At 37.5% G+C, this 18,611-nt stretch overlaps 1 protein-coding gene across 1 annotated transcript; it reads right to left on the reverse strand.

Moving 5' to 3' along the window:
- Nucleotides 1–5,438: 5,438 nt before the first annotated feature.
- Nucleotides 5,439–9,258, reverse strand: LOC148040762 (fruit protein pKIWI502-like). Its single transcript, XM_087661530.1, has 6 exons — nt 8,459–9,258; nt 8,261–8,360; nt 8,086–8,139; nt 7,907–7,987; nt 7,743–7,815; nt 5,439–5,721 (listed from the first exon to the last, which is right to left on the reverse strand). Exons 1-5 carry the CDS (start codon nt 9,130–9,132, stop codon nt 7,753–7,755), a joined length of 972 nt encoding a protein of 323 aa, XP_087517656.1. The 5' UTR covers nt 9,133–9,258; the 3' UTR covers nt 5,439–5,721; nt 7,743–7,752.
- Nucleotides 9,259–18,611: the final 9,353 nt, after the last annotated feature.

The raw sequence follows: 18,611 nt of genomic DNA on the forward strand, positions 1-18,611 counted from the left end.
TGAGAACAACTGGCAAAACAGCTGAACTGCCTCAAGCAACAGAAAAAGGAAACGCTTAGAGTTTGGAAAGAGCAAGAACAAATGGTCATGATGTTATCTTAGTGTCGAAATCAAGGTGTAGAGAGGATGAGTGAAAAGGCTAGGCCTTGGGAGAAACAAAGTGTTGGAAGACTCAGAGACCTCTCTAAATGCCTTGTCTTGGCCGAAAGAAAATGAATCATGGCAATAGCAAGGGCAAAAGCAGTGGAGGTAGGTCTTGAGGTCCAACAACAGGTCTTTTTGAACACAATTCTACATATGACCCAAACTGAGGGCAAAGATAGCATGGAAGGGCTACAGAGGAAGGTATAACTTACAAGACGATCCCTAAGATACAACCTCCATGAAAGAGTGCCAAAAGAGAGCACCAACCTAAGCATGGAGTAACAACGACATTACCTAAGGTATGATGGGCTCTCAATGAGGGAGCTAGAATAATTAGGGTTCGGTGAGCTAGAATAACCAGCTCAACCACCCATTGGAGTCCCAACAAAACCGCCAAGTGAAAAAGGACCAAACTTCAAGCAAGGAATAATTAGGGTTTAGTGAGCTAGAATAACCAGCTCAACCATTCATTGCAGCCCCAACAGAACCACCAAGTGAAAAAGGGCCAAACTTCAAGCAAGGCTAAGATAAAGAAAAACAGTTGCAAGTGCTAAGCCTTGTGTAGCAAGTGCAAACTCAAATGGAAGAGTAGGGTGACGAGGCTAACCTTTAGAGAGTTATGGAAACAAAGTGTGGGTAAAGAGAGTAAGTGGAGCTGGCACAAAGGAGACTCCAAGCTAGGTTGTAGCAAGTTTATGACGTCCACATTCCACAAACAGAGGAATGCTAACCTATAAACTAGGCCCAAAAACTAGCTATTTGGGAGTAATGGAAAAACCAAAGCTGACCCTTCGAGTTCTCCTTCCACTACCCTCATTCCTTAGACAAAGTTCTATCTCCAAGGGTGGTGGAGCACATGATCAGGCTCATGCAAAGGCTAGGGAACAAGTGGATAAAGGAAAGAAAAAGACACCCTACTCACAAAGCATAAGAAAAAAGGAAAATAAAAGATAGAGACAAAGCATAAGAAGAGGACAAAATGGGATCCTCATGTATCATTAGAGTGCCACAGACACTACACCTAGGGACAATTATATCCCTAGCCCCTTCCGCCCACTTCACATACTTAGGGCACATCAAGGGCATGACACATCTAGGGAGCTCCCACTTGCCTATGGTACTTGTCTCCCTAAGTCACATCCACATCACCTCTCTTTATACACAAACTGGGTCCTCAACTGTGGGATAATACCATCGGCTTGCCTAAGGTTCCAATCAAACTCACAATTATAGTGGTAGGAATGCCATACACTACATGCTGAGGTAGACACACCCCCAGGTAATGCACTTCCTTTGCCTTTTAAGGTACACTCGACAACTTGTGATCAACGATTGACATCGGAGGCCCCCATCACCCAGTCAATCTATTCTCAACCTCTGCAAGCTCTCATTCATTTTGTTATGCTTCTTCTTCATAGCCAATCTCTTCAAAGCCCCATCATCGACCCACATGGCAAACCTTCAACTACTGGAGTCCTCATCAACAAATGCCATGGGACTTGCACTTGGCTAGGAGGGGGTGATGTTAACCTTGGTGCAAAGAAAGCACAAAGAAAGCAAAGAGAATTAAAAAGACATAGAAAAAAGTGAAAAAATGCGGCTCAAAAAAAGGAGAAAAAGAGCCAAAAGTGTAAAAAACAAACTCAAATGTCCAAGGTAAGTACAAAAGGAAAAATGCACATTTTAAATATAAAAGCGCATCCTAAATCCTTGTAAAAGAGTACTTGGCTTCCTCCTATGCAATTTGTAAATGTAGGTGGACATGGGTAAAGGAACCATGTAAATAGAAAGAAAATAGAAAAAGATGACCTAGGCTAAAATGACCAGTCATGTAAAAACAGATAGCCGCCTAAGAGGAGTAGGGCATGTACAAAAATGCAAAAAGTGAATGAAGAAGCTCATTCTTGTGTGACCAAAACTAGTTCTCTTGTTATTCTTGTTCTTGCTCTTGCTTGTGCTTATGCTTGAGAGAGGGAGTGTGAGGGAGTGAGAGTATGAGAGTGAGGGACCGTGGTGGAGAATCTCTCCATCTTCTCCTCTCTTCTTCTTCTCTTCTTTTCTCTTCTCTTGTCTCATAGGTGGCAATGGAGCTTGAAGCTTAGAGGTTGAGGATTGAGCTTGCACCTTGGATCGTGGAGCTACTAAGAGAGCTTGAGGGATGAAGAAACTCAATTGAGCATGAAGATAAGCTCACTACACTTGTAGATTTGAGAGCATATATGAATATGTGAGAGGTAGCTATGATTGCACTTGGCTTGAAACGTTTGAAACAATAAAAGCGGTCTATTGGTCTTGGCAGTAATTGAGGAAGAGGCTTCCACAATATACAAGGAAACATCCACACTTGTTATAAGGATACTTTGCAATTGCATACTTTTCATCTACACAAGTATGTAGATTCACCTTTCTCTTATAATTGCTTATGTCCTTAAGTGGCTCCATTAGACTAGGATAAGAAATAGAGTAGATTAAGTTTTCATGGAATAATATTGATTTGGAAGGGCTAGAGGGAAAAACGAGCATGAAAAATACTTTAATGTATATATAATATAATTAGGTACCACTAGAGATGGAAAAGACCATGTTTTGAGAAGAGATGAAAAAAGTCACCTTTTGGAGTCAAAATTAGTCCACTTTGTTGATGTGGCAATTAGGAGTAGTGGAGCATAAATTGGGTATGCAACTACCTCTATAGGGTCCCAAGTATCACATGAATGGGTATTAAAAAATATGAGTCGATTTTGCAGTTCTTCAATGTAAAAAAGTGTATAAATTGAGTATTTCAATTTATAATATGATTGGATGTCTTTTAAGAAAAAGAAAGCTATTTTTTTGTGAAAGGTTTTAAAAATTATATTTTTAGAACCAAAAAAATTTTGAGTTATTAATAGGGTACTTTTAAAAGAGTCGTGGTCCCTTCTTGGAGGATGAATCGATTTAGAGGGCTCTAATGCAGAAAAAAAAAATGAGTGTTTTAACTACAATATATTTAGGTACGTTTTAAGAAAAAGAAATCTAATTTTTGCAAAAATGTTAAAAGCCATTTTTTGGAACAAAAATAGATTCAAGTTACTGATGCGATATTTTTGAAAGAGTGGTGGTCCCAACTTGGAGGATGAAAAGGGCTAGTTACCAAGGTGAAAAGAAAGGGAGACCCCTCTCCTTTCTAGGTAGAGTCCACAAGAAAATGTGGGTGAAACCCAAGAATGTAGGAGGAAGCACGGGACAAAAAGGCATGCAATGATGATCATTGAAAAGGGAATAATCGAAGATTAAAGATTTCTAATCAATTTCTTATGAGGCCCTTTTTTAGTCCATATTCCCCCTAACAGTTGATTATCTTTCAAGGATGTGGATATGCAAAGTTTCAACCATGACTAAGTTACATAGTGACTTGATTGAAGAGCTACATAAAGCTTATCTTTTGGATGAAGAGCTTAACCATATATATTTCAAAAATTACAGTAAGGATTAATACAGAACTCATTTGGCTCAATGGCAAGATTGTTATTTTCTTTACTCCTCCATTTACCTACAACTAGACATTTTGGTATGTTTAAGACCTATGATAACATCAACAAAAGCATTTACTAGAAGGGATTGTGAAAATATTTAAAGGACTATAAGGATAGCACTCATAAGCTTATAGGTGGTTGATTGCAACAAGTACTCATTCTTGAGGAAAAGCGGATGCATATAACTATGGGTTTTATTCTTGGCTTATCTATGACTAAAAAGGAATGGAAAAGCATCTATGTGGTGGTGGATAAACTCATCAAGGTATTCCATTTTATTTCCACAAAGATATAAAAGCTCGTCTTTCCAACAAGCTGTCTATAGAATGTAGGGATATTTTCTTGAATATTTAAAAGATCAAATTCGCATATAACTATGGGTTTTATTCTTGGCTTATCTACGACTAAAAAGGAATGGAAAAGCATCTATGTGGTGGTGGATAAACTCATCAAGGTATTCCATTTTATTTCCACAAAGATATAAAAGCTTGTCTTTCCAACAAGCTGTCTATAGAATGTAGGGATATTTTCTTGAATATTTAAAAGATCAAATTCTCTTTCAAAGATATCTAGATGCTACACATGAAAGAGGATTCTATTTATGTCTTTATTTCAATCAAAAGATTTGATTTTCGTCATTCATTTTAATCATTTATAAAGTTGTAGATAGAGTAATACTCAATTTTATCCATTCTTTTTAGCCATTATTATTATTTTTAATGGGTGAAAACCTTCAAAAATAGATGTATTGTAAGAAGCTCGGAAGAGACATTATTTTAGATGGTCTTATTAATAACACATTGTCACACTAACATAGCTATATAAGGTGCTGAAACTAGTAAATTTTCATTACTTTTACATAATACAATCACTATCTCTTCATCTTATCTTCTTGTTCACAGCTTTTATGGCTTTTCTCGCATCTCTTCTATCTTTTTAGTATCTCTCTCCTTGTAAATTTTCATCACTTTTATATAATACAATTAATGTCTCTTCATCTTATCTTCTTGTTCACAACTTTTATGGCTTTTCTCTCAGCTCGTCTATCTTTTTAGTATCTCTCTTTTTGTCACTCATGATGTCCTCTTTTCTCTCGGTCTCTGTCTCTCTATATTCTCTTCTCTCACCTCTCAATCTTTTTCTTGATAATAATTGAGAGAGAGGGGAGGAAGAAGAAGCAGTGGCAACAAAGAACAAGAAAAAGAAGAGGAAGAGAAAAAGGTATGGCTGTATGTATGCATGTATGTATGTATACACACACACACACACGATAAATAAAGAAAAGGTTTTGGTGAGGTAGGATAGTGTCCCCACAAGACGTACTTCTACCCTCATCATATGGCACTTCTTTAAACCTTTTAATAATATATACTCGAATCAATGTGTAGGTTCTCTGGACACTTTGCACTAGTGTTCTCCCAATGCTTTGGATTGTAGTTTGAAGGTTTGATATCAATAAAGGTTAGGAAAATTTCCATCGTGACTTTAAATGCATGATTTTTGTGGCAATAGGGTTCATGGATTGTTTTAATCATAAAGAAACTAATTGTGAGGGACTCCAAAGCTTTTGCATTATGCATAAATATTATGTATTTAAGAGCGTAGCTTTATTATAAACATGCTTTATAAGTATACCAAGAGATCTAAATGTCTTTTAATATGATTATAAGATGCAATTTTAAAAATCAAGAAAATTACTTACATTTCTTACATAAATTTAACTTACTCATATATTTCTATATAAATTAATAAAAAATATCCCTATTTATAGTGATACTAAAGCACCATAAATAGATTAGTGCATTATAAAATGTTACATATCTCAACCATTGAAAATGATAAATGAAGAACAAGATATATATGTTTGAAGTGAGATATATCTATTATCTAAAATTATTCATTGAAAAGATATATTTCTCTTTCTAGATGAATTATTCAAAGTTGATACGAGGTGCACAATATGTAGGGGTGATGTTGTGCTATGCCTCCTTCCAAATTTTGTTACAACATGTGGCCCCAAATTGTGTTGCAAAATGTGGCTTGTCAGCACTACGTATCTCACCTGAAAATGAGAAGAAATATTAGATTCAATGATAGTTTAAACTTAATTCATTATATGAAATGAAATATTTTCTTCTCAATCACATTCAAGCAATCCATGATCCTTAAGGATCCAACAATATTGTTGTACCCTCTAACATGTTTCATGAATTGAGTTCTTCCTTGCAATGTCTTTATTTTTTAACACATTCATTTTGTGTTGGGAGTGCACTCTACAATATCTTCTATGGACACATTGTTAGGGCACTTTGCATCTTGACACATGCTTCATTCAGGAAGAGGGTTTAGAGAAAGATATCATATTTTGGTTCTATGGGTCGCATACAAAATCACGCCATATACCCTGATGGTTGTTACAAACTATTCAACATTGTTGAGTGCGCATTTGCAAGAGCAATGGGTTGTGAAGGCAAAAAGAAACCAACCTTGAGAGTCCACACAGCTTTGCTCCAATTTCTTTTTAATTAAAAAACTTTGATATCCTATGTATATAGTATTAAGATGTAACTTCGAAGCCCTAAGTATCAAGGATTGAGTTCTAGGATTACTTAGTGAGTCTTCATAGTGTGTCGTCACAAACATGGCGGTTCATCATAGCTTTTCACATAAAAGGCAAGTAGATTGCTGACTACATGACAATGTCATGATGAATATACATATGCATGTTCTTTCCATGAAGTAGAGAGGTAAATTGATTTTCTTATAAAAGGAATAAGTTTCTTGACTCTGTGACAATGTCATGGCAAACATCCATGTGCATGTTCTTTTCATCAAGTAGATTAGAGCTAAAATGTCTAATTTTCTGAAGCTTAGAATCACTCGTCTAAAAAATGTTAAAATAAATTTTGTGTATAATGTTGGGCTTTTTGCATTTATTTCTACTATAGGTAAATATTCATTAAAAGGGTGAATTAAACAAATGTGTATTTAAGAAGAGAACTTCACACATTGTACATAGTGTGTGTGGGTGTGATCCATCATTGACTATTATAATAGAGTATTAGGTATAAAAACTCAACCATTATGTGAATTTAGCCAACATATGAAATGCATGTGTGAACTTCTATACCGATAGCTCCTATGTCACTTGCTCTATCTATTGCAGTGTCACACGTGTACACGAACACAAAGGTAGCAAAATGTGAACCAAAAGGGAACACTTTATTAAATTGTGAGATGTCATTCTTGATCCCTTATATATGCCAATGTTTTTTTGAATGCTAGTGCCATTTTTTATTAAATTGTGGGATGTCATTCTTGATCCCTTATATATGCCAATGTTTTTTTGAATGCTAGTGCCATTTTTTTTTAAGTTTCTCACCAAAATTTTGAGGAAATATAATTGCCTTTCACCTTGCAACTATGCATACTTGAGGAGGGGGGATTTAGGAATCTCTCTCTCAATCAATGAGTCAGTCCGTGTCTCTCTCTCTCTCTCTCTCTCTCTCTCTCTCTCTCTCTCTCTCTCCTTAACATTGTGTGTGAGGAGAAATTAGATTCGATTATAAAATTTACCTTTAAAACATACCGAAATGTATTTTAGTATTAAAGCATATTTAAATGTTCTTCGATACCAATTCATATACGTTTTTAAATATTTACCTTAATATAAAATAGAATGTATCTTAAAACATTTAATATTAACCTTAAAACATATTAAGCCATTGAATACTTCCCTTAAATCGTACTGAAACTTTTTACAATATTAACCTTAGCATTAAGAGGTTTTTAATATTAAACATATTACGGTTTAGTATTGAAAAATGCTAAACCAGTGTTTAATGATAAAATGCTGTAATACTAATATGGACAGGGTAGGAGCGACTTGTATTTTCTATCAATAAGTTATTACACCTCACATATTAACTTCATAGAATCTCATACAAATTACTGCTCAAGGACCACAGGTCAAGGATGACCCTTGTGATTGGTAAGCACAGAGAGAGAGAGAGAGAGAGAGAGAGAGAGAGAGAGAGAGAGAAAATATTGCGTGCTTCGGGTGCAAATTATGTACGCACTTACATGTTTAGGTCTAAAAGAGTGTCACAATCTTGTCGGTAGAAACCCCGGCATTGACTAACAACGACTTGATGGTCTACATGAGGAAAAATTTGGAGCTCAGGAGCATATTCAAGCAACAATCGACGAAAGACCAACAAGCTAGCGGACGTTCAAATAGGTCTCACCGTTTGGTAACTGGAGGATGCGACGGAAATAACTGCACCAGTTTGACTCGCATCTTGAAGGTCCAGATCAATACTTGTACCCTATGAATTACGATTTTGTATGTTAATGAATAACATGAATATGTGACACAGAGATGGAAAGAGCGAGGGGGGGGGGGGGACTGTGTCTAATACATCACCTGCTGAAGATCGACGACCGTAACCCCTAACTTCTGCCAGTCTTCATACTTAGACTGCTCAATACAATGTAATCTTCAAAACTTCATCTATATTGGAGAAAATAAATGAAGGCGATAATTCCCACAAATACTTTGTGCTATCTCTAGAGAGAATGTGCGGTTGTGAAATGCATACCGCATATACCATCTCATCACTAGATGCGTAGAAATAATAGAGCTTGGCCTCCGTTCTCTTTGTTGCATCAAACCCTGTCTCGATGAGAGCGCGAACAGGCCTGTTGCGGTAGAACGACTTGTCAGCCGGGCAATTGCCAATATGCACACGAGACTATACATACGTGAATTGTGGAGTGTGAGTATGGCAGTTGCTTACCCAAGGGCATAGCCGGAAGCGAAGAGCAGGACGGTCTGGACGTTATCGGCCGGGTAAAGGGGTTCCAAATTGAAGCCAGAGGAGGAGGAGGGGGTGAGCTCGACAGTGGTGCCGGCGGGGCTGGCGATGAGGGCGTCGGCCGTGTTGATGCTGCTGCCGTCGTGGACCAGGAACTCGATGCTCCCGGACGACTCCAGGACCGACGGAGCCGAGGCGACGTAGTAGGCGTCGGCGGCGTACGACGAGCCCGACACTTTGAGGGAGACGTACTGGCCCGGGTTCGAATAATTTACGGCCGAGATCGCATCCGACGGCACCGACAGGGTCAGATTGTAGTAGGCCTTGTTCGCTACCTGCTCCACACTCAGCACCTCGGTGCTAATTGTGGTCGTGCCTGCTGCCGATGACGCTGTTGCAGCTGCCGCTAGCCGACGTGGTCGAGTCGTAGTTAGTGTATGCGACGGTGCTGCATTCACTCCTCGACTAGTAGCTGTCGCTGCTGCCTCCGACGTCATAGCGCCCCATCGACAACCCTTGCGATGCAGCGATAGCTGCAGCTGCAGTGTCGACGGTCGTGCGCCAGCTGGCTTGCTGAGATGATTAAGTGCAGCGCCTGCATTGATACCTGCTGCCTCGGCGCAGAGTGCGGCCGCTGCTGCAACTGTGGATGCCATGATGGATTGTCTGCTCACGAGCTTATGAATTACTAGTTGCAAGTTCGGTGATCCCAAAGCCTGAATCGGAGTAAACAATGTGGTTCAAACGCACGAGGATCCGATCGTCTTTGCTCTTGTACTGATAACTTATAAGAGCCCCGCATCTGCAATTCATGATGAACCGCCGCCCCCCCCCCCCCCCCCCACGTTCTCCTCGTGGACGTCCTTCCGATAGCATGACTACTGTAGGTTTCAGTTAGACTCGTACCGATCTATTTATCGAGAGTGGTAGGTTGATACTTTACTTATCGAGATTCCTGCCAACCAATATTTGTTAAACTTTGGGTACGGTAAAGGGACCAATAAAGTGACGGCTCCGCAAGATACATACACCGTATGCCAATTGAGCAACAATTTTGCGCAGTTTTTAAAGCCAATTTTTGTGAATCTCTGTTGAAGCCCCCCAGTTTTCCTTATAGACGTCCTTCCAATAGCATGATCCTATCCTATAGTAGGTTTCAGTCGAGTCGAGTCGTACCGATATTTTATGAGTGGTAGGTCGATACTTATCGAAAGACGTACCGACCAATATTTGTCCATGTCAAATCAAGTGACAGCCCTCGGAAGCAAAATGCACCCTAGTATCTCTTATCCTAATTGAGTGACAAATTTGTGCAAAAGATGCAATTTTTAAAAGCCCTTTAACATCATGATATAAATATTTTTATGTTATACATAATTTTATTATGAGTCAAAGAATTGAACCATGTAAATTTTTTTAAATTGTAGATTTTTTAAAACCTTAAAATAATGCCTCCTCAACTGCCACTCTATTGGCCCCCTCATTATCACTCTTTTGTAAACCTTTCATTTATAACTAGGAATACTTGATAAAAACTTCAAAATGCCCCAAACTTTTTCTTTCTAGCTCCATATAATATACATTATTAAAAATAATTTATGTAACTCATTTGAAAAAAAAAAAATTATAATGAAAGATTGTTAGATGACACTTCATTGGCTCTTTTACCCTATGTCAACGACTCTCAGACAATGAAGGTTAGACCTTGGCACCAACCGCAGTTTACATGCCAATATCTAAATTTGACGAGATGCCCTAAGTTTCATATGTTATCTAGGTCTATTGAAATACTTTTCACTTATCTAGATTAAGTTTGCAACTATTTAATAATTTAATTTATATATTATATATAATATTAGTGAAAAATGACATGCATAATTATCTTAAACCGTGGGGAGTTCTGTCATGAATATATGTATGTATCATGTGGGTTCAACATAAGGGATTTTTAACATACAATTTTTACACATTTTTTACATGCAAAAGGGTCCCACATAAAGAGGTTACTTATAGATTGAATAGAAAAGGGTTACATTTTATTAAGAAAAAATTCATAGATAACGATATTTAGAAATAGGCCTTGAACGCATGTGATATAAAGGGTATACATATAATGAATTTCTAGGGTCTTAAACACATGCTATTTGACATATGCAAATTGTTTTTACTTGTTTTGACAAACAAAGATACCAAAAAGAGAAAAACGGCCACGTGATACCCTAAGATGTAGGGTTGTAAGGTTTTACAAACTTCAAAGTATTCAAAAATTTACATGGTGACTTATTTGACTCGTTGTAATATTGAATGTAATACACACAAATTTATGTCATAGCTTTACCTAACTAGAAAAAAAGGCTCATTTTTTAAAGCAAATTTGTATCTAAACCTTTACCCTAAGACATTATAATTGTAACTACTTGAGTTGATGGCTTCTTGGTTTATGCTCTTCAATTAATTATAATTTCGATATCACACCCATGCCTTCTTGTCCTTTCTCACATGAAATCAAATGAGGTTTTAATATATAATACACTCAAACTTATAACACATGTCTAGTCATGAAGGATCAACTCTAATTCTAAAGCTTTAGAAAAAATCTTTGAGAACATCTAAGATAAAAAATGGCATAAACATTCTATATTAAGCATTAATGTCTCTCTCTCTCTCTCTCTCTCTCTCTCTCTCTCTCTCTCTCTCTCTCTCTCTCTCTCACAGATGGGTATCACACCATTGGAAATCATGAAGTAAACTTAACAAATTTAGGGAGTCCTATGTGCAACACTTATTTGTATCATAACTTTAATTAGCTAAAATTTTTACCCCTTTTATATAAAATTGTAACTAAACCCTTAACCCTAAGGCATTGATAAGAATACTTGAGTTAATCACTTCTTAGATGATGTTCTTCAATCAACTATAGTTTTAACATCTCACATTCACTTTCTTATCCTTTTTCATGTGAAATAAAGTCAAATTCTAATATCTAATACAATGTTACATAGTTATAACACATGAAGGATCAAGTCAAATTCTAAAGCTTTAGCAATATCTTTGATACCATCTAAGATAAAATATCCATGAATATTTTATTTTAGGCATTATTATTTCTCCCTGAGAGAGAGAGAGAGAGAGAGAGAGAGAGAGAGAGAGAGAGTGTGTGTGTGTGTGTGTGTGTGTGTGTGTGTCCCTTTGTAGCTTTCTCTCTTCCAAGATGAGTATCACACAAATGGAAATCATGAAATGAATTTGACATATTTAGGGAGCCCCACATGCCACACTTATTTGTACATCATGCCTACATTATAAAAGCATATCACATGTAAATGTCTTACTCTTTAATGTTTTTCTTCACATCCTGACCTGAAAGAGGCTTTTGACAAAATAACTTATCTTGATCTTATGAAATATAATGTGTCTTTGTAGTGGAGTATCTCATTCTACTATAAGATGCACATGTAGTAGATCTTAACTATTATTCGTGACATGCATAAAGAAGTATACTCTTTTTATAAGGATATATGATAATATAACTATGTTAATGTAGTTTGGTGTGACAAAGGGTATGTGCAAGGTGGTTCATTTTAAGGAGGGATATGTGTGCATATATGTGATTGAGAGAGAGAAAAATAAAGTATATGTATATATGAAGTATGAAACTTTTAGAGGGAGAGAGAGTGAGAGAGAATGTGTGTGTGTGCATAAATCACATTGACCTAATACCCAATTAATGCTAGAAAAGTGTTCCAAGTTGTTATTGTTATGAATCCCCTCAAGAGATTGTAAGGGAGGATGATACTCTTGCCATGCAATTTGTTAGAGCTCTAGCACATGATATAGTTGATACCTCACTCGTAGTAACTTTTGTGGTTAACGTCCTCTCTCTCTCTCAAGAGCCTTGCATCCTATCTCTCTCTCTCTCTCTTCGATCTTGATAGTGATTACCTTAGGTTTTTCAACTATTCGATCGTCTGGTTAGTCTTGATGACCATAAACATAAATCTCTGAGGTATGGCGTCTACTTTACTTGAGATCCAAGGATGGATTTTCTGGATGAGTTTTACTGGAAACCAGACTGTGACACCAGGTAAGACCTTCGTCAGTCTCAGAGTGTGCGATCTTGCGAAGGTTTAATAACTAATTGCTCCTCAAGGAGCGGTCTCAGAGTGTAGAGCAACCTTAAACCTAAGTAATCATCGTAATCATCATCATCAGCAGCAGCACTCACCGCCACCCTACCGGTCAGATTCACAGAATTGAGGGCAATCAGAGAGATTTTTACTGCTGCATTAGGCTATTAAGACTTTTGATTAGTCCTGGATTAAGTTTGGATTCACAGAATTGAGGCCAATCAGAGACAGATTTCTTTTCGATCCAAGCAAATAATGAGATAGAGCCATGACGACCATCTCAGGCCATCTTCTTGTGGGGAGGAGGGCCAGATGCTGCCTCCTGGAGAGAACGGCATAAGGGGGGTGTTCATCAAGGTGCCCAGGAGGGAAGGGCGAACCCTTCTCATCCCCGCGGAAAAGCGAAGAAATAGGCAGTGCGTTGCATAGAACCATGAAGGCCACAAAGGCGAGGTCTCGTTTAGGGGCTCCCTTGGAGGTGAGCTTCCTCCGCTCAAGGGAGTAGCCAGGGCAACCTTCCACGTATAACCAATCCTTCTCGACGTTCGTGTCTTTTTTCTGCAATAGAGGCTCTGATGGTCTGCACTTGTGCTATACGTCCCCATGGACGATTGATAAAATTGCAGAAACCTAGAATTGTACCAAATATAGTGCTTTCATCCCACTTGCATGTTCTTTTATCTTAGAGTACCGGTTGCCTGTCTTTCCTCTCCAATTAGCGTTTCATGATAAAGCATGCACTCTATTCCTGGATACAATGCGAAGCTCATGTCATTGTTTCATAAGTTTCATAGCTTATATTTCATATTTTTCATGTGGCTTCTTTTCCCGTAATAATTTTTTCATGTGGTTTCTACTATGATGATCTTGCAAATTAATCCATCCATGTACTTTCGGATGTTGATATTTCCATTTATTCAATCAAGGTTTTATTCAATGCTTTGGGATGTTGATATTGCATTATTTAATCGCTTCATGCTGCTCGTTCTCGTCCATTATTCAATCAATGTAAAATTTAATGCTTTTGGATGTCGATATTTCAATTTATTCAATCGATGTTATTCAATTACTATTTCATTCAATGCTTTGGTATGTTGGTATTTCAATGCTTCATGATGCTTGCCCTCGTCGTGTCTATATTCTAGCTGATGATAAATTGTTTCGTTTATATTCTTTCCAGCTGATGAGGGTCTCTATTCCAGCTGATGACAAATTGTTTCGTTTATATTCTTTCCTAATGAGCGTCTAAATTCCAGCTGATGACACATTATTTCGTTTATATTCTTTCCAGCTGATGAGCATCTGTATTCCAGCTGATGACAAATTGTTTTATTTATATTCTGTTCATGGGGCCCCACATGTGTTATGTTGTCTATAGAGCGGCGTCGCGTATTCCAGCTGATGACAAATTGTTTTATTTATATTCTGTTCATGGGCCCCCACATGTGTTATGTTGCCTATAGAGCGGCGTCGCAAACCGTCTCTATAGACCTTGTGTTGTTCTAATGTCACTATAACGTTTTTCTTTAAGTTTTGATGTGACAGATATACTACTTACATCCCAAGTTCAGTTGAAGGAATTTCTTGGAGATTTTATCTTTTGCAGTGATGTCGCTTATCCTTATCTTACATGTTGTATATTTAGGAGGCCTCTGAATAGGTTGTTGTAATTCATGAGTGATGTAGCTTCTTTGATGCCTATGAATAGGCTCTTATAAGTTCAACTTTGTAATTTTATATTTTGAATATTAATATAACGGTAGGCCTATATAGAGCTGTGGGTTTTTCCCTTGAGCCCCCAAGGGTTTTTTCATCCACAGTAAGGGACCTTTATTTGAGCAGGGGATGTTAGCTATATATAGTCTATCTATATATAGCGCCCCAGGTCCCCTCTATATATTCCTATCATGTGTGCTCACTTGATGCACTTCTGGGGTTCCACTTCCGGTGTCTCGTGTCTCTCTTCTCCTCTCTCTTCCTCTGTTCCTTGTCTCCCTCGCGCACTGTTCAACATAAAGCGGTTACTAGTGTAGTACATATCATTAGTAGGTCACCTTGTAGTGGCATTGACTTCCAAGTTGTAGAGAAGATGGATAGGAAAGCCCCCCTCATATACTCATTTACATAGCTTTGGATGTGATGCCTTCTGCTGCGATGTGCCCAAGGACAAACGCAATCAACTGGATCCTAAAAGTATGAAATGCATTTTGCCTAGCTATGGAGATGCAAAGGTGAGATGGGATATCATCTTTGGGATCCACAAGGTGTAGAAAGTGATATGTAGCCACGATGTTGTGTTCCATGAGGACAAAATGTTGTAAGGACCCAAAATGGATCTAACACTAACTCTCTAGGCAATAATCGTGCCTCTGTACACTCAAAGAACACACCCTCTAAGCCTTGCGGCTAGGAGCATCTAAGGGACACACTGTCATAACTTCTATTGTAAATTTTGTGTTCATTTTGGATTGTAATCCAATGGTTAAGCCTTCACCACACTCCTTAGAGGGAGTCCCTACACATCTCGGTGTGAAAAACCATGTAAGCAATGACAGAGAAAGCACCCGTTGGCTGAATGCCCGGCCCCACTGTGGCTCTCCTACACCTCAGGGATTGGCCCCTAGATGCGCCACTAACACAAATAGCACATGCGTCACAAACTTCACTCTTTTTTTCAAACATTTCAGGAGATATAGATATTTTTCACTAAATAGTCCCCAAGGAAATCGATCGTCTAAACCTACAACTTAGGATATCTGACATACTCAACGTAGATCATATGCATGAATACAATTACAATGCATCCAATAATGATACCATGAGTTTCATGCAATGCAATTATGTATTCACGATAGTGCTCAATCATTTTATCATTTAGAAATCAACATTGTGAGGTGCAAAGGCATTCCTTTCAATGATTTTAATCTACACGTAATATTAGGTTGCCGAGGGTCACGCACCGATCATTCTCGTGCTACTAGACCCTCTTAAACTTAAACCATAAACGTCGTATACACCATGCATCAGCAGAATATCAAAATTTAGAATCTTATCAGCACTTAGTCACCCTCAAAACCCCTCCTCTCTATCTCTAGGTTATGCATGCGTTGATAGGTGTAGGAAGCATTTTTTATGTCTTTTTCTTTATAAAAGCGATAAAGACTCCACTTTAACACAAAGGCAAGGCTAAAATGAAGCTCATCCCTCATGTCCTAGCCATGTCACACATCCGCACACATAAATCTTATTTTTTTATTTTTAAATATTAAAAAAATCTATTTTTCTTATTTATTTTTCACACAAACCCCATAAACACCACAAAAATGCCAACATTGACCATTTTTCTTAAAACCACATAATCGCAAGTTTTATGGGTTTATGTGTAAATTATTATGTGACTGAATTTTCTTATTTTCTTCAACATCTTTGATAGATTATAGCATTAACAACCAAAGATAACCATTTCCAGACAATTTCAACCAAAATCTATCATAAAACAAGTAGAATGATCACTTGCCCATAAAAACATGCTTTTTGAGGCTCATATCCCAAGGTTGACACTCTTTCTTGGCCATGTACTAAAATACTAGCCTATTTTTCTTGAGCTCATCACATTCAAAGGAATTGGGGTGGCACCATCATCTAGTATCTCGAGATTGAAAAGTCTCAATGGTACTAATGCATTATTTCCAAGATAATGGAAGGCTTTCATTTAGGGCAATTGGCATATAGGTGTGTGACTCCACACTCTGGGCATCTCAAGTTAGCACTGTCTTTGTTCTCCTATTTCCTTTCAGGACATCTCAATGAAATATACCCTCGTGGCACCAAAAGTCATCCAATAGGTGAGAGGTTATTATGGTTGGTTTCCTCCTATGGCTTAGCCTCGCCCCCTGCCCAAATCCATAAGTGGAATTGGACTAAAATCCATCAAGATTGGATATCCCTCTTCATCATATCTGATATAATAATTCATGTATGTTTTCTCTTCCAATGGCTCTTCCAAAAGGTGTGCAACAGTGTCACTAGGTGGATGAGTGAGAATGGTTCTAGGTGGTTTGGGTATTCCTATCAAAATTATATCTATCCTAGGGGCTCCTAGAGCTCTCAAGAGAACACCAAGGAAACAAGGATCTTACTGCAAGAAAATCTATCTTTTATTCATCAACAAGCTTGTTTTCATCCTTTATCTAACCGCAATAGGAAAAAGAACACCAGGCACAATAAAACTTCACGAATATAAAGAATCCCCCACAGCTTTATCTTTAAGAAAATTAATCACATTCTTCATATTCTTCTTAGAATCCATCGAATAATCACAAAAGAACAAAATAATGCTCCACTTTGAATGTAATTTCATCATATAGTATTCATCTTCAATATCTTCATAGTCTTCTCTCAATCTCTCATATAGATACAATGTTTTTCAGCATAGAAATGACTATCTCTCACACTTTATCACACACACACACATGTGCACTTAATATTACATTTGAGTTACAATCAATAATCTTCAATGATCCTCCCTTGGTCGTGGATACCCCTCCCAAGAGGTATGTCTGATATGAAGAGTCACCAAAGCCACTACAGTGTCCTTACTATTGTCACTATCACTGCAGTCTTCACTTCAAGTCTTCTCCAATTGCTTCTTCTGCTTCTTTGAGCTATTTTGAGATTTCATTCTTCCTCTTCTAAGATTACAAAACATTCCCAAGCTAAAAATCCATCCCACAAAACATTCATCGAGAAAACAGAGCAGAGATAGAAGCTCAACACAGTGTCAAAACAGAAGGCATAAAAAACATGCAGCTTCAACCAAATCCACTTCAAACCTTCCAAAACCATTCAAAATATTCTCAATAATTCCTCAAAATACTTATTCACTATCTCAACCTCACAAAAAAAAAGAATTCAAATAAAATTATAGGCAAAACAGACCTAACATGACCAAATAGACTCATCATAAAACCTATCAAAACATCAGATCTCAACCAAAATCCATCATGACTTTCCCAAACCTACTCAAAATATCCAAAATACTTCTAAAGTCATCAAGATTCAATCAACACACCCTTGTATCAACTAAAAACCATCCAAAAATCAACAGAAACTACTAAAAATACCATCATTGCAACACTAAATAGCTACATGTCTTTGTTCATTTGATACTAGCATTGATAATGGAGCTCCTCTTCTGTAGTTTATTTGTTTTCTCATTCGATAGAATGGTTGAGGGTAGGGCTGATAATATGCCTACCTCCTAGGGAGTCAACAACAATCAATGACCCTCATGACCGAACCTAGCACAATTGGTATACATGCATGGTCATAAATTGGAGCACTCCAATAGGAGATAGTCGCTACCACAATGGATGCACTAAATGTGTAGTTTTATGGGTCGTCTTTATATGTCCTAAAGCTTAGTCAGCTCTAGCTTAAGGCCCAAAATTTACTACGTAAGATCCAAGCCCCTTTTCCTTATCTTGAATATCAGAGGTAGGTTTCTCAGTGTATAGATTATGGATCTCTTATTTTGAATGGTAATGACGGCTACTAGCTAAAAGACCTTTGCATTCCTCTCCTTCAACAGGTTATCAACACATATCACTTCTTCAAAAATTTTGGCTAGTGCATCTTTTTGCAAACTTGAGTAACTTGCTAGCATTTTATAGAGTTCCTCATTCTTAATTCTATTAATGAACATAGTGAAGAGTGCTTTCTGAGTGGTGTTTGGCTATTTGGATCCTTTTGTAGAGACACCAAAAGTGGGTGATACAATCATAAATTTCTTCTTTTTTCTTTTGACATACATTCATGAGTTTAACAAGCAAATTATCTATGTACCCCGCTTCTAAAAATCTCTTGATAAAAAGGTCCTTAAGCATATCAAAGTCATTGCATTCTTCATCATCTAGGCTCACAAATCAAGCTCAACCTTTATTTCCTAAACACAATCTGAAAGCTTGTGCATCTTGGCTAGAGTCCAAGATGTTATTTGTCTCACATAC

Source organism: Lygodium microphyllum, chromosome 2, assembly GCF_053477565.2.
Source record: "Lygodium microphyllum isolate KBCC chromosome 2, Lygodium_microphyllum_v1.1.10, whole genome shotgun sequence".
In the NCBI taxonomy this organism is placed as follows: Eukaryota; Viridiplantae; Streptophyta; class Polypodiopsida; order Schizaeales; family Lygodiaceae; genus Lygodium; species Lygodium microphyllum.

Bases quoted from the DNA above. Each gene is read 5' to 3' on its own strand.
- LOC148040762 (XM_087661530.1), bottom strand. From the start codon at position 9,132: ATGGCATCCACAGTTGCAGCAGCGGCCGCACTCTGCGCCGAGGCAGCA. The intron at 7,988-8,085 runs GTGATGTATTAG...CGTAATTCATAG, and splicing joins CGGTCGTCGATCTTCAGCAG to GGTACAAGTATTGATCTGGA. The intron at 7,816-7,906 runs GTGAGACCTATT...TTCCTCATGTAG, and splicing joins CATCCTCCAGTTACCAAACG to ACCATCAAGTCGTTGTTAGT.